A 23623-nucleotide genomic window follows, 5' to 3' on the forward strand; every position below is an offset into this window, starting at 1 on the left:
GCTAGTGGTGTGCCTCAGGGATCAGTGTTGGGACCGCAATTGTTTACAATTTACATAGATAATTTGGAGTTGGGGACTAAGTGTGGTGTGTCAAAATTTGCAGATGACACTAAGGTGAATGGTAGAGCAAAGTGTGCAGAAGACACAAAGTCTGCAGAGGGATATAGATAGTCTAAGTGAGTGGGCAAAGGTCTGGCAGATGGAGTACAATGTTGATAAGTGTGATGTCATCCATTTTGGTAGGAATAACAGCAAAATGGACTACGTTTTAAACGGTAAAAAATTGCAGCACGCTGCTGTGCAAAGGGACTTGGTGTCCTTGTGCATGAATCGCTAAAAGTAGGATTGCAGGTGCAGCAGGTGATTAAAAAGGCAAATGGAATTTTGTCTGCCATTGCTGGAGGGATGGAGTTTAAAAACAGGGACGCTATGCTGTAGCTGGTTCCTGGTGAGGCCACACCTTGGAGTACTGTGCACAGTTTTGGTTTCCTTACTTGAGAAGAGATATACTAGCACTGGAGGGGGTGCAGAGGAGATTCACTCGGTTGATTCCAGAGTTGAGAGGGTTGGGATTATGAGGAGAGACTGAGTAGGCTGGGATTATACTCATTCGAATTCAGAAGAATGAGGGGAGATCTTATAAAAACATATAAGATTATGAAGGGAATAGATAAGATGGAGGCAGGGAGGTTGTTTCCACTAGCAGGTGAAACTAGGACTAGAAGTCATCGCCTCAAAATAAAGTGAAGTAGATGTAGGACTGAGGTCAGGAGGAACTTCTTCACCCAAAGGGTTGTGAATCTGTGGAATTCCCTGCCTAGTGAAGTGGTTGAAGCTACCTCGCTGAATGTTTTTAAGGCAAGGCTAGATAAATTTTTGAACAGTAAAGGAATTAAGGGTTATGGTGAGTGGACGTGTAAGTGGAGCTGAGTCTCAAAAAGATCAGCCATGATCTTATTAAACGGCGGGGCAGGCTCGAGGGGCCAGATGGCTTACTCCTGCTCCTAGTTCTTACGTTCTTATGTAAGCCTGAGACAGAGATGTTGGCCAGAGAACAGAGTGGTGTATTTAAGTGGCAGGCAACTAGAAGCTCAGGGTCTTTTTTGCGTGCAGAATGTAGATGTTCCATGAAGCGGTCACCCAGTCTACGCTTCGTTTCCCCAATGTAGAGGAGACCACGTTATCAACAGTGAATGCAGTAGACTAGATTCTTGGAAGTGCAGGTGAAGTGTTGCTGCACCTGGAAGGTATGTTTGGGCCCTTGGATACTGGGGAGGGAGGAGGTAAATGGGCAGGTGTTACACAGTTGCCGGGGAAGGTGCCATGGGTCTATGGGGGTTGTTGGTGGTGAAGGAAGAGTTGACCAGGGTGTCCTGGAGGGAACAGTCCCTGTGGAAGGTGGACAAGGGAGGGGAGGGGGAATATGGTCTGGTGGTGGCAGAAATAGCATCTGATGATCTTCTGGATGTGGATGCTGGTGGGATGGTAGGCAAGAACAAGGGGAACCCTATCACTGTTGCAGGAGGGAAGAGAGGGAATGAGGACAGAAGTGCGGGAGATGGGTCAGACCTGGTTGAGAGCTCTGTCGACAATGGTGCTGGGGAATCCTTGGTTAAGGAAGAAGGTGGACATTTTGCAGGTTCTCTTGTCGAAGTTAGCCTCATCTGAACATATGCGCTGGAGAGAGAGGAACTGAGAGGATATATGGAGTCTTTATAGGAAGCAGGTTGCGAGGATAGATAGTCCAGGATATATAACTGTGGGAGTTGGTGGGTTTATAGTGGATATTAGTAGACAGTGTATCGCCAGAAATTGAAACAGATGTCGAGGAAACGGTGGGGGGAGGGGTGGTGGTGGTGGTGGTGTGTGCGTGCGTGAAGGTCCAAAGACCGGGTGAAAGTGAGGGCAGGGTAGAAATTGGAAGCGAAATCGATGCAGTTTTCCAATTCCGGACAAGAGAGGGAAGCAGCACCAATGATATCATCGATATACTGGAGAAAAAGTTGTGGGTGAGGGCCGGAATAGGACTGGAACAAGGAATATTTCACATACCCTAGGAAGAGACAGGCATAACTGGGGCATATGCGAGTATCCATGGACACCCCTCTGATGTGGAGAAAATGACAGGAGTTGGATGAGAAGTTATTGAGGGTGAGGATGAGCTCAGCCAAGGGGAGGAAGGTGGTGGTGGGTGGGAACGATTCAGGCCTTTGCTCCAGGAGGGAGTGGACAACCCTAAGACCATCTTGGTGGGGGATACAGGTGGAAAGGGACTGCACGTCCATGGTAAAGAGGCGGTGGCTGGAACCTGCAAACTAGAAATTTTGAAAGACCGTAAGACATAAAAGCAGAAATTAGGCCATTCAACACATCAAGTCTACTCTGCCATTCAATCATGGCTGATAAGTTTCTCAATCCCATTCTCCTGCTTTCTCCCCGTAACCCTTGATCCTCTTGACAATCAAGAATCTATCTATCTCCATCTTAAAAATACTCAATGACCTGGCCTTCACAGCCTTCTGTGGCAGTGAATTCCATTGATTCACCACTCTCTGGCTGAAGAAATTTCTCCTTATCTCTGTTCTAAAGGGTCTTCCCTTTACCCTAAGGCTATGCCCTCGGGTCCTAGTCTCTTCTACTAATGGAAACATCTTCCCAACATCCACTCCGTCCAGGCTATTCAGTATTCTGTAAGTTTCAATTAGATCCCCCCACCCCCCATCCTTCTAAACTCCATCAAATATAGATAGACCCAGAGTCCTCAAAAGTTCCTTATATGTTAAGCTTTCCATTCCTGGGACCATTCTCATGAACCTCCTCTGAACCTACTCCAGGGCCAGTAAATTTTTCCTGAGATGTGGGGCCCAAAACTGTGCACAGTACTCCAAATGTGGCCTGACCAGAGTCTTTTAGAGCCTCAGAAGTACATCCTGTTCTTATATTCAAGTCCTCTGAAAATAAATGCCAACGTTGCATTTGCCTTCCTAACTACTGACTCAACCTGCAAGTTTACCTTGAGAGAATCCTGGACTAGAACTCCCAAGTCTCTTTGCACTTTGGGCTTCTGAATTTTCTCCCCATTTAGAAAATTGTCCATGCTTTTGTTCTTCTTACCAAAGTGCAGGACCTCACACTTTCCCACATTGTACTCCATCTGCCACTTCTTTGCCCACTCTCTTAACCTGTCCAAATTCTTCTGCAGCCTCCCCACCTCCTCAATACTACCTGTCTCTCTACCTATCTTTGTATCATCTGCAAACGTAGCCAGAATGCCCTCAGTACCTTCATCCAGATCATTAATGTATAAAGTGAAAAGTTGTGGTCCTAACACTTTTGTGGAACACCACTTGTCACCGGCTGCCATCCTGAGAAAGACCCTTTTAACTTCATTCTCTGCTTTCTGCCAAACAGCCCATCTTCTGTCCATGCTAGCACCTTGCCTCTAACACCATGGGCCCTTATCTTACTCAGCAGCTTCCTGTGCGGCACCTTGTCAAAGGCCTTCTTGACGTCCAAGTAGATAACATCCATTGGCTCTCCTTGGTCTAACCTGTTCATTATTTCTTCAAAGAATTCTAACAGATTTGTCAGGCATGACTTCCCCTTGATGAAGCCATGCTGACTTTGCCCTATTTTACTATGCCCTTCCAAGTATTCAGAAATCTCTTCCTTCACAATGGACTCTAAAATCTCACCCATGACCAAGGTCAGGCTAATCAGCCTGTAATTTTCAGACTTTTGCCTTATTCCCTTTTTTAAACAGGGGTGTCACGTTAGCAATTTTCCAGTCCTCTAGGAGCCTACCTGACTCTGCGATTCCTGAAAGATCACACTAATGCCTCCACTATCTTTTCAGCTATCTCCTTAAGTACTCTGGGATGTAGTCCATCTGGTCCTGGTGATTTATCCATCTTCAGGCCATTCAGTTTTTCTAGCACCTTCTCCTTGGTGATGGCCACCATACTCTGCTCTGCCCCCTGACTCTCTCGAATTTCTGGGATATTACTCATATCTTCCACTGTGAAGACTGATGCAAAGTAATTATTTCTTTCCTCAGCCATTTCCTTGTTCCCCACTTCTATTTCTCCAGTGTCATTTTCCAGTGGTCCATTATCTACTTTTGCCCTTTATATATCTAAAGAAACTCTTATAGCCCTCCTTTGTATTATTAGCTAGCTTACCTCATATTTAATCTTTTCACTCCTTATTTCTTTTTTTGTTGCCATCTGTTGGTCTTTGTAAGCTTCTCAGTCCTCTGGTTTCCCACTGCTCTTCACCATATTATATGCTTTCTCGTTTGATTTTACGCTATCCCTGACTTCCCTCGTTAGTCATAGTTGCCTCATCATCCCTGCACCATGCTTCTTTTCCCTCGGGATGAATTTTTGATATGTCTCCTGAATTACTCCTAGAAACTCCTGTCATTGCTGTTCCAATGCCTTTCCTGCTAGGCTTCTCTCCCAGTCAATTCTGCCCAACTCCTGCCTCATGCTTCTGTAGTTGCCTTTATTCAGCTGTAATACCATTACCTCTGATTCTATCTTCTCCCTCATAAATTGCAGAGTAAATTCCATCATATTATGATCACTGCCTCCAAAAGGGTTCCTTCACCTTAACCTCCCTTATCAAGTCTGCCTCATTGCACAACACTAAATCTAGTATTGCCTGTTCCCTAGTGGGTTCCACCACAAGCTGCTCCAAAAAGCCATCTTGTAAAGCGTCAGAAGAATCACAGGTGTATGTGGGCAGGGACTGAACCAGCAGAGAAGACTGAGTCAACAAGGAATAGATTTGCTCTGTGGGGCAGGAGCAGGCTGAAACAATGGGTCTGCCTGGCCAGTCCCGTTTGTGGATTTTTTTTGGAAAGAGGAAGAAGGGAGCTGTGCAGAGCTGGGGGACTATCAGGTTGGAGGCAGTGGCATGGGGGGGGAGATCATCAGATGAAATGAGGTCAGTTACCATAGTTGATACAATGGCCTGCTGTGTCATAATGGGGATTCCTCTCTTCCCCCTGCAACAACGATAGGGTTCGCCTTGTCCTTACTTACTATCCCACCAGCATCCACATCTAGAAGATCATCCAACGTCATTTCTGCCACCTCCAGCGAGATGCCACCACCAGACGCGTGGCATCCCCTCCCCTCCCCTGCCCTCCCCACCCTTGTCTGCCTTCCGAAGGGACAGTTCCCTCTGGGACTCACTGGTCCACTCTTTCTTCACTCCCAACACCATCCCCACACAGCCCAATGGCACCCTCCCCTGCAACTGGCGAAGGTGTAACACCTGCCCATTTACCTCCTCCCTCCCCAGTATCCAAGGGCCCAAACATACCTTCCAGGTGAAGCAACACTTCACCTGCACTTCCCAGAATCTAGTCTACTGCATTCACTGCTCACAATATGGTCTCCTCTCCATTCGGAAACGAAGTGTAGGCTGGGTATCGCTTCGTAGAACATCTACGTTCTGCTCACAAAAAAGACCCTGAGCCACTTTAATACACTACTCTGTTCCCTGGCCAACATCTATGTCTCAGGCTTGCTGCAGTGTTCCAGCAAAGCTCAGTGCAAGCTGCAAGAACAACACTTCATTTTGGGGAGGCAATAGCCTAGCGGTATGTTGGACTGCTGGACTGTTAATCCAGAGACCCAGATGATGTTCTGTGGACCCGGGTTCGAATCCCGCCATGGCAGATGGTGGAAATTGAAATCTGTGAATGTCTAGAATTAAGAATCCAACGATGACCATGAATCCATTGTCAGTTGTCAGAAAAAGCCATCTGGTCCACTAATGTCCTTTAAGGAAGGAAACTGCCATCCTTACCTAGTCTGGCCTACATGTGACTCCAGAAGCACAGCAATGTAGTTGACTCTCAGCTGCTCTCCGGGCAATTAGGGATGGGCAATAAATGCTGCCTAGCCAGCAACGCCCTCATCCCGTGAATGAATAAAGAAGAAAAAAATAATTCCACTTCGGGACCTTTCAGCCCTCTGGACTCAATATCAAGCTCAATAATTTTAGGGCCTCTCTTCTCCTAGTCTCCTACCCCACACACCAGGCCTTGTTATCACATAGCCTGCCATCACACACTACTTATTGTTAGTCACTGACTGTTCCCATTAACAGCTATTCACCCTCCTAGCCAGGGTGTTATCAACACTTTGTCTATCCAACTGCTCTTCTCTCTCTTTGGGCTCTATCCCTACTTATCGTTTACACTCTATGCCCCCACCCCATCTTCTGCATATAAACCGACGTTTTCCTAGCTACCATCAGTCCTGAGGAAGGGTCACCAGACCCAAAACGTTAACTCTGACTTTTTCCATTACAGATGCTGCGAGACCTGCTGAGCTTTTCTAGCAACTTCCACTACTTTTGATGATGTGCAATGAGGCCCTCAATGAAAAAAGGGCAAATTCAACATCACTAATTACCAAAATGAACAGATCTACTATGTAAACGACAAATGGAAATAGGTTGTTGGTACTACACTTAAAATAGAAAATACACAAAGGGAACACAATTGCAAAATAACTTACATATTCCCCAGGTAAAATGGAACATGAATATTACTGCAAAATAGAAGACACGTTGCTAAAGTTTTCATCTTGCATTCATCAGGACAAATGCAGGATTGCCAAATTTCAAACAATCACTACAACTCATATTACACGAGAAAAGGGTCCTGACTGGTTGGCAAGTTATGTGATTGGCTAAGGTGTTGCCATGGAGAAAGCTCCTAGGTAATTTTAAAGCAGCACAAAGCTTGAACATATTCTATTTGCTTACAGAAAATTAGTCCCAGAATATTAGTATATTTCACTTCTAGCCTATGTTCATGTTACAAACTTAAATTGGTCGTTAGTGCAGTTACTAGCATACTCAGGATTGTTTACCAAGTATTGTTCAATAATAGAATCACATCTCATAGTGCACATTTTGTTTTGAGCTTTGCAAGTGCAGGCTGATTTAGTATGGTTGGTACTCTGTCTCTATTTATGAGCAACTGAAGGATCATGAAGTTGTTTGTACCAATCAGCCAACTATTTGGATGTTCAGCTTAGGCACAATGTTTTGGATGGAGCAGCAACCTGTCAGTGCACCATACCACTTGTGGCATTGCAAAACAGCAGCATGAAACTGCTTGCTTAATCTGCTGTTCAGTTTATCTGAGATACATTGCCTTACCAGGTTAAATTGAGGTAGACCTGACACTGCTCAGGTCTGGAAGTGGTGGCCTTTGGCTCACCTTGTAAGCTTGATGCAGAAATAGAGCGCATCAAAATTAAGACTGCATGGCAATGGCTATCCAGATTAGATCATTGTTCTGTTCTTCCATAGTATAAGTTGTCCTGATTGTTTGAAATTTGGCTTTCTTGCAATTGTCCTGATAGTATAAGATGAAAAGCTTTGATAAAATATCTGCTTATGAGGCAAGAACCTAATTATTCTTTGCCTAAGAACAATGTAAACAGTACAAAGAGTAAAGGATATCCTGTAACATTTGTCAGACAGTAGCATCATTAGAATGCATCAGAAAAGTGTTATGGAAGTCACTTGTCTAAACTTCATATAAAACAATCATGGGCTGGAAACAAATGAGATCTCTTTTACTTGCAAAATATTGCAATAAAACATTTACAAAACTCATAGTCGAGTAGTTGTTTTAAGTTTTCACAATAAGCATTAGATCCTCATGAAGTTTTTGTGAAGATACAAATTCAATACATGTTAATATTGTTTGAGATCCAAATGAGAAGCTGTAAAACATTTAGTGGGTTAGGCTGATGATAGCAGGATGACAGACAATTACAACTGTTTCTCTCAAGTCTTAATTGCTTTAGTAAAGACACAACCGAGGTGTGCAATCAGAAAATATTTAAGTAAATATAACTGTATAAACAGGTCTAGTCCAACACGTCCAGGCATGTCTGAATAGCATTTCACAATAGCTATTTTTCAAGAGGTGGTTTTTTTCAGGGTGCTGATTAAAACTGGAAAGAGCATTTCAGCAGTGATTACATGTACAATGTTATTTATTACACACTTGTATTACAAGTTTAATGTCAGTGAAAATTTACTTTAGGGCTTCACACCAATGCTAAAATTGTGGAGCAGAAATTAGAGATCAAGACCTGAACAGAACATAGCCAAGTTAGACTATCTTGCCTCAATAATCATTGCTCCAGTTTCAGGTTGTTATTGGATTCCAAAATGGGCTGCATTTACACTACAACTCCTCTCGTAGAGGAAAATGGGGATCAAGTGTGATCTCTAGTCTACTACTTTCAATACTGTATGCCCAAAAGCTCTATACACACAACATAAAATTTAAAAAAAAACTTCTGATCACACAATACACATAAGTAAATACTATTTTAAATTGTTACCACAAGGTTATCCTTGAGAAATCCTATCCAATATCTGTGGTTCTACTATTGTTGTTGTAGTTAACAACAGCAAAATGTGTCAATATATAACAGTTACAATAGGAGTCAAAACTCAGATATCCAGAATCAAATTAAAGCAGTGTGATTGAAATTTAGGCAACAAAGAGAGAAATTTTTGTAAAAGGTCAGCAGGTCTGGCAGCATCTGTGGACAGGAATCAGAGTTAACATTTTGGGTCCAGTGACCCTTCTTCAGAACTGGACCCAGAGTCACTGGACCCGAAATGTTAATTCTGATTACTCTCCACAGATGCTGATAGACCTGCTGAGCTTTTCCAGCAATTTCTCTTTTTGTTTCTGATTTCCAGCATCTGCAGTTCTTTTGGTTGAAATTTAAAAAAATGTGAATGAACGGAACGTTTATAAATTTCACTCATTACCATGTCAAGATTCTGCATCACGTCCTGGAAGGAGGGGTGTGTGCGGAACTGTTCGAAGAGATCCCGTTTGTACAGGAGTGCATACACTAGGTTCGGGTTGTGGTGAAGAGAAGTGGAAAGGCAAGAATTTATGATCTCCAGCATCATTCGGATCACCTCTTCAATTACATTGAGGTCTTGAGCCTGTGAGAGCGAAAGTATAAAAATAAGTTTTAGCTTGTTCCTCTACAATAGAAACAGACAGTTGTGCACTGTCTGACTAATGATACATCAATTTCAGTATCTGTGAAATGACAATAATTCATGTAAGAAAATTGAAATAAAAGCAAAGTCAGAAATCACATGACACCAGATTATAGTCCAATAGGCTTATGTGAAATCAAACTTTCGGAGCACTGCTCCTTCAGCAGGTGAAGTGGAGGGAAGCACACATGCACAGAATTTATATGCAGACAGATAATGACAAGATAATTCCAGGTAATTAAGAGGAGTGTCAAAAGGTAAATACAAACTGTATGAGTGGAGTGTGAACAAGCTGAATAACAAATCTTTGCAGGTGATCAAAAGTATCATACGGTGTGAGTAAAGTGTCAACAGCTGAATTGCAAGTGAAGGGATGACTTATGATCTGACTAATTAGGGCAGAGAGATAATTACAAAAAAATCAAAAGTAAGACGGTGCTAGAGACAAATCAAATGGCTGGAAAACATGACAGGTATGAGTCACATGACAAGGGTCTAACCAACGTAACAAGTAATCCAAAATTGTACAAAATAATTAAGGTAGAGAGATAATAACAAGTTATCAAGGTGATGGTGTCCAAACAGAACAGTAAGGAAGATTTTACACAGAACAGTATGATGGGGTTGTATGCAGCACGACATGAACCTAAGATCACAGTTGAGGCCAGCCTCATGGGTACAGAACTTGGCTATCAGTCTCTGCTCGGCGATTCTGCATTGTTGCTTATCCCAAAGCCCATGTTTGAGGATGTGACTCAGCTAACTTTGTTTACCTCATACACTGACCAGTTCTACAATACACATAGGCTCACACTACACACAAGGAGTTACTGGATAGTAAACAAGTATGGGAACTTTAAATCAGGTCTTAACTCATTAGATTTGCAAGGTTTTTAACAAGTAAAACAGTTTAAATAAAACTATTTATTAAAAACATAACAGGAGGTTTGAATGTTGTTGCACATTTCAAAGATTTAAGCCAGCTGCAATTGAAAGCCACTGGTGCCCTGCAACACAGATCTCAGCTGGACATTGTAAGTGAGGGAAGAGCATCTCATCTGCACACAACAGACAGCTTCAAATACTTCTTTGGCCACATTGTTGGTGCCCAACCGTGTCTCACACACAGAATTTTGAACGGATGCCCAGTCATGAAAGAAACAAAAACAAAATCCATTTATATAACTCCTTCTATGATGAGGTCAGAAGTCACATAACACCAGGTTGTAGTCCAACAGGTTGATTTGAAATCAAGTGACTTCACCTGACGAAGGAGCAGCGCTCTGAAAGCTTGTGATTTCAAATCAACCTGTTGGAATATAACCTGGTTTCATGTGACTTCTGACTTTGTCTACCCCAGTCCAACACAGGAACATCAACATCATCCTTCCATGATCACCAGATATCCCTTATGTGTTGCACTACTGGTGTCTAGTCACTGTCGCAATTGCTCTTCAGCAAACAAGTGCAGTGGGATTCTTCATGCCTAACTGAAAAGGGAAAACTGCCTTGGTTAGCGTCTCTTCTGAAAGTACCCCCAACAGTGCACAATTTAATTAAGTGCCAGGCTATATTTTTGTATTCAAATCCTGAATTGAGACTGGGACCCACAACCTTGTTTATATCTGAGTCATGGCTAACAGGAGGAGGATTTACCAGGGAAACATGCGTCATTCCCTAATGCCACCTCCTCATGATATCCCTACCCTGATCCAGTGACTGCCTCAGAAATCTAAGCTCCCTGGTGGGGCTGAGTTCTATTGGTACGACATTTTTTAAAAATTCATTTATGGGATATGGGCAGTGCTGGCTGGCCAGCAGTTATTGCTGGTTGCCCTTGAAAAGATGGTGGTGAGCTGCCTTCTTGAACTGCTGCAGTCTTCCTGCTGTGGGTTGACCTACAATGCCATTAGGGAGGGAATTGCAGGATTTTAACCAAGTAACAGTGAATGAATAGCGATATATTTCCAAGTCAGAATGGTGAGTGGCTTGGAGGTGAACTTGAAGGTGGTGGTGTTCCAATGTACCTGCTGCCCTTTTCCTTCTGGATGGAAGTGGTCATGGGCTTTGAAAGTGATGTCCGAGGATCTTTGGTAAATTTCTGCAGTGCGTCTTGTAGATAGTACACACTGCTGCTTCTGAGCGTCGGCGGTGGAGGGAGTGGATGTTTGTGAATGTAGTGTCAATTAAGTGGGTGACGTTGTTCTGGTTGGTGTCAAGATTTTTGAGTGTTGTTGGAGCTGCATACAGCTGTGCAAGTGGCGAGTATTCCATTATACTCCGGACTTATGTCATATAGATGATGGACAGACTTTGGAGAATCAGAAGGTGAGTTGCTCACTGCAGTATTCCTAGCTTCTGACCTGTTCTTGTAGCCACTGTGTTTATGTGGCGAGTCCAGTTGAGTTTCTGGTCAATGGTAACCGCCGGGATGAGGACAGGGGGTATTCAATGATGGTAACACCATCGAATGTTTAGGGGTGGTGGCTAGATTGTGTCTTATTGATAATGTATATTGAACTGAATTATTGTCACATGTACACAGATGAGTGCAACGAAAAGTTTGCAACTTGCCGCATATGCAGCCATCTTAGGCACTAATGAACTAGGTGCAGATTCTTCAGTGCAAGATCTTAGGGAAAAGAAACTTAGAAAATAAAGAAACAAAAAGTCCAGCATTGCTGATTATAGGCATTAATTACAAAACAGAGGTTCTCCAGGCTGGGAGACTGCTCCAGGATCATCTGAAGACCAGAAGTGCATTCTGAGGCCGTGCTGACCTGAAAGACCGCCATGGGCCACAGAAAGACAACCACGCTAGGCTGAGAGATCACTATGCTGGGCCGAGAGACCTGGCATGGTCATAGCTTGGCACCTGTGTGGTGCAAATGTTACTTGCCATTGGTCAGCTGAAGCCTGGATATTGACCAGATCTTGCTGAATTTGTACAGCAATTTCAACAGCAACATGTACCTGTTTTACACAGTTACGTACATTGTTTGCAAACTTCAAAAATTCTGAAAATAAATTAAGAAAACCTAGTCAAGAAAAACAAGTAAGCATTTGTAATCAGTCTGAAACATCCTGAATCTATTATAAAACTCCTTCCTCTGAGACAGTCCCTTCGGATTGAGGGTGACTAGCTATCATTCTGATTTAATAGATTCTGAAATGTCTTACAGGGACGATAAGAAATCTGCAGACTCTGTGACATGCAGGGCATGTGATGGTTGAAAGATTGGGCAGATGAGTTGTTGGAGGTTTGACACCCCTCTCCTATGCCGGACATTCTACCTCTGTTTGTTTCCGACAACATCTCTTCATGTGTTCAACACATTCCCAGATGAACTTTCTCCATTCTTGCCAGTCACAAGCCAGGATACATTTGAGTCTGCAGGGATGTTTGATTTTTTCAAGAACACTTTAAGGACATCCCTAATGCATTTCCGCTGTCCTCTTAGGATTCTTCTGCCATGATTAAGTTCTGTGTAAAGCAGTTATTTCAATAGTCTGGTTTTGGGCATATAAAAAATGCATGACATCTTGTTCAAATAGAATAACTTAATGTTCAAATAATGTAACTTCTATTTTAAGGTTTTCTACCTATGCTTTTTTCCACTATAATGCTAATATAAAAGACAATGTCAACTTTTGCCTCTTGCAATTTGTGGGCTTCTCGTCAATAGGTGGTGATGTGATGTCCCTCAGTTTAGTTGTCTAGCTGAAGTCAATTCTTTAACATCTAACTGAAAACAGAAGTTTTAAATGAGAGATTTTTTTTTGTCTGCTGTGAAAGTGAAATTTCTAAAAAGAACCTGAAATGAAAATTCTCTCGGACCTTGCCAAACGATATGAATCTTTTAAAACATTCTCAATAGCCACATCAAAATGACTATGGTCTAACCATGGCTTCTTTCCCAGTCATACGTCCTCTTTCATTCTAGTTTTGTTTCTTCTTCGTCTCTTACTGCACATCTTGTTGCTGAGATGGGGTTGTTGGGAATGGCGTATACTGGAGCAGTCTTTCCAAAAGCAGGATTTCCCTTCCACTTTACCAGTGCTTCCTCACTTCTACAAGCCTTGCTTCTCATCTCTAACACTTTAGTTTTGAAGTAACTATATTATAGTGTACTTACCTGCATTGCAAGAACTGTAAATATGGTGATTTGAAGAAGAGTGGAAGAAAAGAATAATATATGGCATTAGCAATGGTAAAAAGGAATCGTGGTAATTGAAGTTTCAAGTACATGATGAAGCCAAGACAGATGTGCTGGCAGCATGGGTTTAAAGGTAAGAGACACAATAAGTGACCCTAAGAGAAGGAAGGGAAAAAAAAAAAATCGAGTTTCTGCTCCTGCTCTCCATTACATCTGCTCCATCTGTGTGCATCAATGTTTAATTAAGAACAATATCACGTTGTCCATCATGCACGTCAAATTCAAATTACTCTTAAATTATTGTCTTTTTCATAGAAAAATTGCCAAAGCCATACTTTCTTGCCTTATCATTAACATCTTCAAAGAGATCCAATGAACTTGTTCAGCAAGACATTCATTCAATAAATCAGTGCTGCCTCCCTCTTAATATGCCAAATTAAATGTTTCACTATCCTCTCATATGGCTTAGATTTATAACTGACACCATACAGTCCACAATTCAAGTGAGGATATTATTTGGGTTCAACAGTCTGTAGACTTCTGTGTTGAAATGTTCGAATATGTGAAACAGGTCAGGTATAAGCTAAAAAGGTTAATTCTAAAATTAGATCTGGACTTACTAAAATCATAACAACAGTTTTGCTTGCACTGTTTCAAAAATTATATCAGGTTTTTGGAAATAGTTGAAAGCAGAGTTGAAAGACTGATTCCAGAGGTAAAAATCGAAAACATTGAGAAGCTGGCTACCTTGGGATTAGTTGGAATTTTCTCTTTTGAAAAGAGAAGACGGAAGGGTTTTTCTTTAAGGTAATGAAAGCCTGGGATAAGATGGATTCGGATGAACTTTATTACTGTACAAAGTTCAAGAATGAACTGAGAACAACAAAATAATAAATGTCATTTTTTCAGTAAATTGGTGAAACACTTCAGTCAGCAAGTTCAAGCATTTTAAAAATTCGTTCAGGAGATATAAACATTGCTGGCAAGGCCAGGATTTATTGTCTATCTTTAACTACCCCTAAGAAGGTGGGAAAATTACAATGCCATTTTAGACAAATTCCTAACAACAATTTATCTTGTGGAAAATTGAATCGGTAGTATAAGTGGAATAGAAGTCAATTCTATCCTGAATCTGTTTCAATGGTAAACCTCACTTCAGATGATATGTTATATTACAAGCCCTCATCTACAAACATTCTAGGTAAAGGTCTGCTTCTGCACTTGACATTTAGAAATACTGTCAATTGTGGAGTGAGTACATGCTGATATCAGTGTTTATTAAAGTTTGAACTGCAGGATTAAGACTCCCATCATTGCCAACCTATATACCAATGTTTATGCTAAACTCTGGGAGTTTTTCTTTTTCCAGTAATATATGAAAGAATTCTCTTGATACATAATGAAGTTGCCGAATTTCACAACTTGCAACAATTAGTTAAATCTCAGAAAAGAAAGTGGAAGATAAAATAGCGAAAATAAAGGAGAGAACTTGGAATAAAAAGCACTAAGAATATTATTAAATTGGAGATGGTGCAGAAAAGATTTATGAGAATGCTATTGGGAGTGGAGGGCTTGGAGTTGTAGGGAGGGGTTGGATAGGATGGGACTTTTTTCACTGGAGCTTAGAAGGTTGAGGGCCGACCGTATACAAATTTATATAATCCAAAGGGGCATAGATAAGGTGACTAACAAAAGTATTTTCACTGGGGTAAGGGAGCTCAAAACTAGAGGGCATATTTTTAAGATGAGAGGAGAAACATTTAAAAGGGACCTGAGGGGGAGGTTTTTTCACACAGAGGGTGGTTCATATGTGGAATGAACTGCCAGAGGAAGTGGTAGTTACAACATTTAAAAGACATTTGGGCAGGTACATGAAGAGGAAAGATTTACAGGGATATAGGCCAAACACAGTGAAATGGGAGTAGTTTAGTTTGGGAAACTTGGTCGGCATAGACAAGTTGGACAGAAGGGTCTGTTTCCATGCTGAATGACTCTGTGACTATTTTAATGTCAATTAATTATTATTAATATTGGTTCTATTTTCACAGTTATGCATGCAGAATCATACACCAGTGCTTGCTTTATGCAAAATTGAAGGTTGAGCTCATGCACAGCATAAAACACTTAATAAAAACTGAAAGAACTGCGAATGCTGTAAATCAGGAATAAAAACAGAAGTTGCCAGAAAAGCTTAAAAGGTCTGGCAGCAGCTGTGAAAAAAAAAATCAGAGTTAACATTTCCGGTCTGGTGACCCTTCCTCAGAACTGATGGTCTCCTAGCTATCAGTTCTGAGGAAGGGTCACCGGACCTGAAACGTTACCTCTGATTTTTTTCTTCACAGCTGCTGCCAGACCTGCTGAGCTTTCCCAGCAACTTCTGTTTTTGTTCATAAAGTTTTTAATATTGACCTTCTGCTTAAAGTACAGATCTTCCTTTGTTTACTAGAGGGTGCAACTTATTTGACTAAATGGAAACCAAAGATGATATTTAACTGAACAGCCACATCAGCCGAAACAAAAGCAGTGAACACAATTCAAGAACGTGGTCCCAGTCCGCAAGACAGGTTTGCAGTTGACTCATCACTGAACACTTCACTTTGATGTTCTGAAAGCATTTCTCACTGCCCGTTTGTGTGTCATCTTTTCATTTCTTGCCTAAAACTATATATTTGAAAGATACAGGATATAAAAATAACTGCTGCACAGAAATGCTTTTGGATTTAGGAACAAAAACAGAAGTTGCTGGAAAAGCTCAGCAGGTCTGGCAGCATTTGTGAAGAAAAAAATCAGTTAACGTTTCGGGTTCTGGACTGTTCTGAGGAAGGGTCAGCGGACTCGAAACGTTTTCTTCACAGATGCTGCCAGACCTGCTGAGCTTTTCCAGCAACTTCTGCTTTTTTTTCCTGATTTACAGCATCCACAGTTCTTTTGGTTTTTGCTTTTTGATTTAGTTTGTTTTACTATATAGCCATACTACACACTCAGCCTGCCTCTCAAACCACAAGTATTTATACAAAGGCCTCACAGTTGTTCCTGGAACACAACGTATAGCCAGTTATATTTACAATAAGCATACGTCCTGCAGTTTTAAAGGTACATTTTAATCAATGACAGAAGGACTTTTTTTTGAGGTATGCAACATACCAGTAAATCATCATCATGCTATGATTCCAAAACTGTAGCCAAATATTGCTTTTGTTTTATTTTCTTCCATAACCTTACCTTTTAGATCCCAACAGCATTTAGACTTTACTTGACCTCAAAGTACTTCAGTGAATCAACTACTGCCTGGAATCTGGAGCATTTCCCTAAAAATATAATTCCAATTTCTGTTTTTAAATTAAACATGTGGCTACTACTCAAAATGTATTCTATTTTCTTTCTAAGAACTGCTCAAATAAATTAACACTGCAGATTGCACAACTTGATGCTTTTTTTGGTATAGAATCCATACAGTGCAAAGAGAGGCCATCCGGCCCATCAAGTCTGCACCAATCCTCCGAAGAGCATACCACCCTATCCCTGTAACTCCACACTTAGCATAGTTAACCCACCTAACCTGCACATCCCTGGACATTACAAGTCAATTTAGCATTGCAAATCTGCTGAACCTGCACATCTTTGGACTGTGGGAGGAAACCGGAGCACCTAGCAGAAACCCATGCAGACACACGGAGAACATGTAAATTTCACACCACCCGAGACTGGAATCGAACCTGGTCCCTGGCGCTGTGAGGCAGCAGTGCTAACCACTGAACCGCCGTGCCGCCCTGTATAAAATTACAGAAAAATAATTAAGATGTAAAATAACAATGCAGCAGAATAACCAGTTTAGATGCAGCAGAATGATTAACCCTAACGCAGGTGGTTGGATAGTAGAACACACCTGCTTTGACTTACTTAAGCAACCTCTCTTCAGAAAGCATGACGACATCCTGGTTTCCAACCAATTTGCCAACCCAGCACAGGTCACATGAACTGGAGAGACCAGAGATGGAGGAAATTAAAAGTTACAGGACAATAGGGAAGATATCCAGTGCAAGCACCAGGCATTAATAAGCAGACATCCCAAAGAGGATTCAAAACCGGTTTTCTCCTCCTATTCTCTCTGCTAGTTTCATGGGGATGCTGATCATGCAGGAATATGGTTCTGCAGCTATCAATAGCCCTTGTACTTCACTCAAGTAGCCATTCTTTATATGTTAGCCCAGACTGTGAGAATTGGCAGACTGTTTAACTATATAAGATCTGGGTTCTCTGACTCAATTGCACATTGGATACTGCAACTTGAGAAACCAAGCTGAAACACCAAGGAAGAACATGACCAAGATCACAGAATTACTAAGGGGACGATTCAGCCCTTTGCGCCTACACTGGATTTAAAACATAATTTTGCAAGTGATTTTTATTTGAACATTTCAATTCACATGAACTCAGCTATGTGGTCATCACTCAAATAAAATTGATGGTCATTTGTCAATAGCAAAAGTTCCATCTTACTGGGTGGATAGCAGTTAAGTGACCTATTAAACCAGTAGGTTGGTCTACAGGGAATCATTATTTGAGAAACTGGTGCCCAGTAAGATGGTCCTACTGAGTCAATGTATTACTTTAGTGGCTTCTATTGCATTTTCTTGAGGTTTGGTCAGAAATAGATACTTCATTTTAAAACTTTAAAAAAAAGTATAGTTAATTTAAAACCTGTTCACCTGTGTCTGTGTGTGAAGTCATTAGATCACCAAGACTGGGCTAGAGCAGGAAAATATTCAGATGGGGACAAGAAATAGATTTCATTGGCATTGACCAACAATTTAAAAACACTTGGTAGTCGAAAGTGAGGATGTAAGTGGACACCTAAATGACTACGGTTTTTGCATTGCCCAAATAAACCACGTTAGAAAATGATAATATGGAACTTCCAACCATGCTAGTCATTAATATTAACTCACTATCCATTCATTTAACCAGCGCAAGCAAATTATTAACTAAAAGCCTAGTTCCAATTTGCTGTCTACGAAGTGTGTGAAAGGGTTGGCTGTGGTCACCTCTATGAGCTCCTCCTCTGTGGGGATTTGAAGGTGACAGGTATAAAGCATCATAAGGATTGCTGTCAGTCTTCAAATATGCAGATGAAGTTGCCAACTATGAGATGCCTCACAGTCATGCAATGGACCCTCAGCTAGTGTATTTGGCCCATTAGTATTTACAGGAGTACATTAGCAACTGGATCTCCACCATAAAAACCTTTTGCCGGGACAATCATCCCTGTCCGAGATGGTTTGGGGTTTTGACAACCTTAGGTTTCTTCAGTACTCATCATGTGAGTCATTCCTTCTGTTGTATTTTTACAATTGTATAATCAATCATCGTCTTATTCACAGTAACATGACCGCTGATCAGAGCCAGGCAAACCTTGGTCACCAAATGATCTCTGAAACACCAAGAGGCCTTGGCAGCTGCCATCTTACTTAAAGCAAAACACGAGTGGAAAATTCAAGCTGATGGCAAAACCTAAACTCATAGTTATGTAGGATCAACAAGCTCAGAAATGATGCATTTAAAATGTAAAGTAATTGAAAAAAAACGTGGCTGCACAAAGTTAACTTTTAAGTTTTTTCTGATGAGCGTTATGCATTTTGAGATCTTAGAATTTTAGAAATGAATTAAGCCAAGGGAGAGCCAAAATTATGAATTGAAGGTTTTAACACATCGAGGGATGGCTCATTAAACAAATTTTTCTGTTAACCTCAGTCATGCCAAATGTTGTTTCTTAATCTTCCTTCGTCACTCTACAATGTTAAGCAATCATGACATCTTTTCCCACAATCTGTCTGCTTCAACTTGGCCCAGTACAGCTAGCGCAGTTCCTTCAGGAGTTTCCCAAGCATCCCTCATCTATGTCACTACAAATGGAGCTGAGTTTCAGGACAGAAAGTGATTAACACAGGGTGTGCTCTTCAAATCAGCTTTAAATTCTACACCAGTTACATAGCTGTTTTGCCAGAAGGGACTGATGAATCAACCTATATAGTTTTTATTAACACATTTCACAAATCTAGTAAAGAAAAATCACTTCTCACCTTTGATGACTGTCTCCTTATTCTTCCTTTATTGACATTCTTTGTTCCATTATCTATTATATATCAAATATAATTCTTACATCTCCTCACCACTGTTAAAATCTGCTTTTTCCATAGAAAAACGCATTGAACCATTCCTTAGAAAAATAGCAGGTTCCAAACCTTTGCGGGAGGGTTAGCAAAAGTGATAAAAAATTAGGTTGAAAGGTTCTGTTTTGAGAGTGGCAAGGAAGACTGGGTGGTTTTAGTTTGGGAAGGGAATTTTAAAGCAGAATGCCAAAAGGCAGTAAGATTGGAGAAGGTCAGAGGAGGGTGGGCTGGAGACAATGAAGCAATTTGTCCGGAGGACGTGGAATTAAAATCCAATGCGTTAGAGATGAAGAAGCAAAACAGGTTTGTGATTATGACGATAATGGATAAGTCGGAGTTAGTGCTCAACGGGATACATTTTGATAATTTATTACACAATAGTCAATGCCTGTTCTTAACTGGCCTGAGGAAGTGGCAGTGGATTTCTTCTTTAACTGCTTGCAGTCCTGTGCTATTGGTGGTCGGTCAAAGGTGTGTGATGAAAGTATGTGATTTATGTATATTAACAGTTCTTTAAGAGTTTGAATTTCAAAGTAGTGACATACGGACCTTGGTTTAATCTTATGAGGTTTATTAATTAATTAGGTCAGTCTTTCTAGAAGCATGATTTAAAATCAATGTGTGTCAGACAGCAGATTACGCAAAGCCCCCTGAAGTGATGAGGTTGAAACTGTAGGGGTTTACCTCAGGGGAGAGAAAACATTAAGCCATCAGCTGCAGCATAATCCGGGATGAGCAAATCCCTCCAGATGATACAGGAAAACAATGAGAGTTAACTCAGCTGAGAATATCTTGCTCTACACTGAAGTTTACTTTTTATGAGGCCATCCAATCTTATTACTGAGCTTCAGCGATTGGTTTATAGAATTTGTGTATGGAATTAAACTCCAACAACATACTTTCAAGATACTTAAGAGTGTTATGGAGGAGAGATTGATAAAAATTGTGGAAATCCATTTTGGTCACTTTAGATTCATGTTTGGAAGAAGTATCATAAATTCCATTTTTGTTAAGACAAGTTGTTTCAAAATGTCAGGAAGGCCAATGCAACATGAAAGTGGCTTCAAAAACAGAGATTTCACAGAAACTCAGTAGTTCTGGCAGCATATGTGGAGTGAAAACAGAGTTAATATTTCGAGTCCAGTGACTCCTCTTGGACTCAAAACGCTAACTCTATTTTCTCTTCACAGATGCTGCCAGACCTGCCGAGTTTCTCCAGCAATCCTGTTTTTGTGTTTGAGATCATCAGTGTCTGCAGTTCTTCGTTTTGTTCTGAAGGTTTAATTCATCAGTAGAGAGAAGACTCATGACTGGGTGCTAGGGAGGAAGACAGAATAGAAGCTACAATTTGTAGAGTCCAAGGGAAGTCCATCTGACAATGAAAGGTGCAATTAAGAGCTTCCATTATTGACCTTATTGAGGAATAGTATCAGAAGAATGGTGAAAATTAGTTCATTCGAGGTACTGAACATACAAAGATATGAATTAGGAACAGAAGTAGGCCATTTGCCCCTTCAAGCCTGTTCCATCATTCATCAAGATCATGACTAATTTTTTGGTGCTTTAAATTGCACATTTCTATCTGCTTTTAATTCTCTCTCCTAACAAAAATCTGCCTAACTCTACCTTAAAAATATTCTATTATTCCACTGCCACCACCTTCAGTGTTAGTGTTTCAAAGTTGCACAACTCTCAGAGAAAAGACAAATTCTCATCTCTGTTCTAAAAGGGCAATCTTTAAGTAATGCGCCCGGTTCTAGATCGACAAACAAGACGAACAATCCCACTAGTTCTGGACTGACCCATAAAAGGAAACATTCACATCCACTTTGTCAAGATAGTTAGGGATTTTATATACTTCAATCGTCATCTTCACTTTTCTAAACTGCAGTGAAAACAAGCACAGTATTTTCAACAACAAAAACAGAAATTGCTGGAAAAGCTCAGCAGATCTGGCAGCATCTGTGGAGAGAAATCAGAATATTTTGGGTCCAGTGAACATTCCTCAGAACTGATGGTAGGTCGGAAAAATTTTTTTTATACAAAAGATAGGGTCGGTGGAGGAGTAAACGATAGGTAGAGATAGAGCCCAAAGAGAGAGAACAGTTGGACAGATAAAGGAGGGGATAAAGATCAGCCTAGGAGACTGAATAGCTACTGATGAAGACTATTATTGGCTAACAACGGGTTGTGTGTAATAGCAGCCCACATGATAATAAAGTCTGGTGTGTGGGGCTAAGGGCATGGGAGAAGGTGTCCCAAGCCCTAAAATTGCTGAACTTGATATGGAGTCCAGAAGGCTGTAGAGTTTGGAAGTGGAAAATGAGGTGCTAACCTTCTAGCTTACACTGAGCTTCAATGGAACACTGCAACAAGCGTGAGACAGAGATGATGGCCAGGCAACAAGGTGGTGTGTTGAAATGGCAGGCAACTGGAAACTCAGGGTCTTTTCTGAGGACAGAATGTAGATGTTCTGCGAAGCAGTGACCCAGTTTACTCATCATTTTACCAGTGTGGAGAAGACCACATTGCGAGCAGCAAATGCAGTGGACTAGATTGATGTAGAGCAGGGAAAGTGCTACTTCCCTTTGAAGGTGCATTTTGGCCCTTGGATACTATGGAGAGAGGAAGTAAATAGGCAGGTGTTACACCTTTGGCCGTTGCAGGGGAAGGTGCCAAGGGACTGTGGGGTGGGTGTTGGGGATGAAGGAAGAGAATAATATTGTGGAAGACTGACAAGGGAGAAAAGGGGAATGTTTGTCTGTTGGTGGCATCCCTCTGGACTGGAAATGGCGGCTAATCATCCTCCAATGTGGATGCTGGTGGGATGGCAGGTGAGGGCAAGGAGGACCGTATCATCGTTGTGGGAGGGAAGAGAACATGTGAGAGCTGAAATGCAGGAGATGGGTCGGACCTGGCTGAAGGCCCTGTCAATCATGGGAAATCTGTGGTTGAGGAAGAAGGTGGACATTTCAGAGGCTCTCTTGACGAAGTTGACATCATTGGAACAGAAGCGATGGAGACAGAGAAACTGGGAGAATGGAATACAGTCTTTACAGGAAGTAGGCTGTGAGGATGTATATTCAAAGTAACTGTGGGAGTCGGTAGGTTTATAGTGGATATTAGTGACCAGCTTATCCCCAGAAATGGAAACAGAGACATTGAGGAAGGCAAGGGAGGAATCAGAGATGGACCTGGTGAAGATGAGAGTGGAGTAGAAATTGGAAGCAAAATTGATAAACCTTCCCAATTCTGGATGAGAGGGGGAAAGCAGCATCATGACATCATCAATATACCGGAGAAAAAGTTGTGGGTGAGGGCTGGAATAGGACTGAAACATGGAATGTTCCATATACCACATAAACAGACAGGCAGAACTGGGGTCCATGCAGGTACCCATGGCCACCCCTTTGACCTGATCCAACCTTTCCAGAAAAGGCAACCCTCTCATTCCAATTGTTGAACCTCATCTGAACTAATGCATTTACATCCCTTCTTAAATAAGGTGACCAAAACTGCACACAGAATTCCTGATAGCATTCCATTAGCTTTCTTAATTACAAGCTGTACCTACATACTAACATTTTGTGATCCATATACTGTAATATCTAAATCTTTCTGATCAGAATTCTGCAGCCCTTCTCCATTTAATACTCTGCTTTTTATTCTTCATACATTTTTCTACATTCTGCTCCATCAGCCAGACTTTTGCCCACTCACTCAGCTTAGCTATTTCTCTCTGCAACCCCCTTATGCCCGCTACATACTTTCCTGTCTTATTTGCATATTTATCAAACCATGCCTTCACTTCCATGATCCAATTTGTTGATATAAACTATAAAAAGCTGAGGCTCTGCACAGACTCCAATTGTCACAGCCTGTCAATCAGAAAAAGCTCTATTTTGCATACTGTTTTCTGCCAGAAAATCCTCTATATGTGAAAATATGTTACCGCCTACACCATGAGCTCCTATTTTGAGCAATAATGTTTTATGTGACATCTTGGCAAACGTCTTCTGGAAATATAAGCACTGTTACATCTACAGCCTCGCCTTTACCCAAAGCACATGTTGCTTCTTCAAAGAACTTGACTAAACTGATTACAAAATTAAGTTGACTCTTCCCAATTACGGAGATCTTTTAGGTGCACAGCTTCAACCTCAATTGTAACGTGTTCAACATAACAGATGTCAAGCTAATTAGCTTAGAGCTACCTGCTTTCTGCCT

General features: G+C 41.3%; 1 protein-coding gene across 1 annotated transcript in view; it reads right to left on the reverse strand.

Annotated features, from left to right (window-relative positions):
• The window catches only part of dym (dymeclin), a 446122-nt gene that overhangs the window by 70625 nt on the left and 351874 nt on the right, over window positions 1-23623 (reverse strand). The window contains exon 10 of the mRNA XM_048598245.1: window positions 8827-9009. Within this exon, the coding sequence (XP_048454202.1) occupies window positions 8827-9009 (183 nt within the window). The remainder of the gene's footprint in view (window positions 1-8826; window positions 9010-23623) is intronic.

Source organism: Rhincodon typus, chromosome 1 (assembly GCF_021869965.1).
Source record: "Rhincodon typus isolate 14 chromosome 1, sRhiTyp1.1, whole genome shotgun sequence".
Classification (NCBI taxonomy): domain Eukaryota; kingdom Metazoa; phylum Chordata; class Chondrichthyes; order Orectolobiformes; family Rhincodontidae; genus Rhincodon; species Rhincodon typus.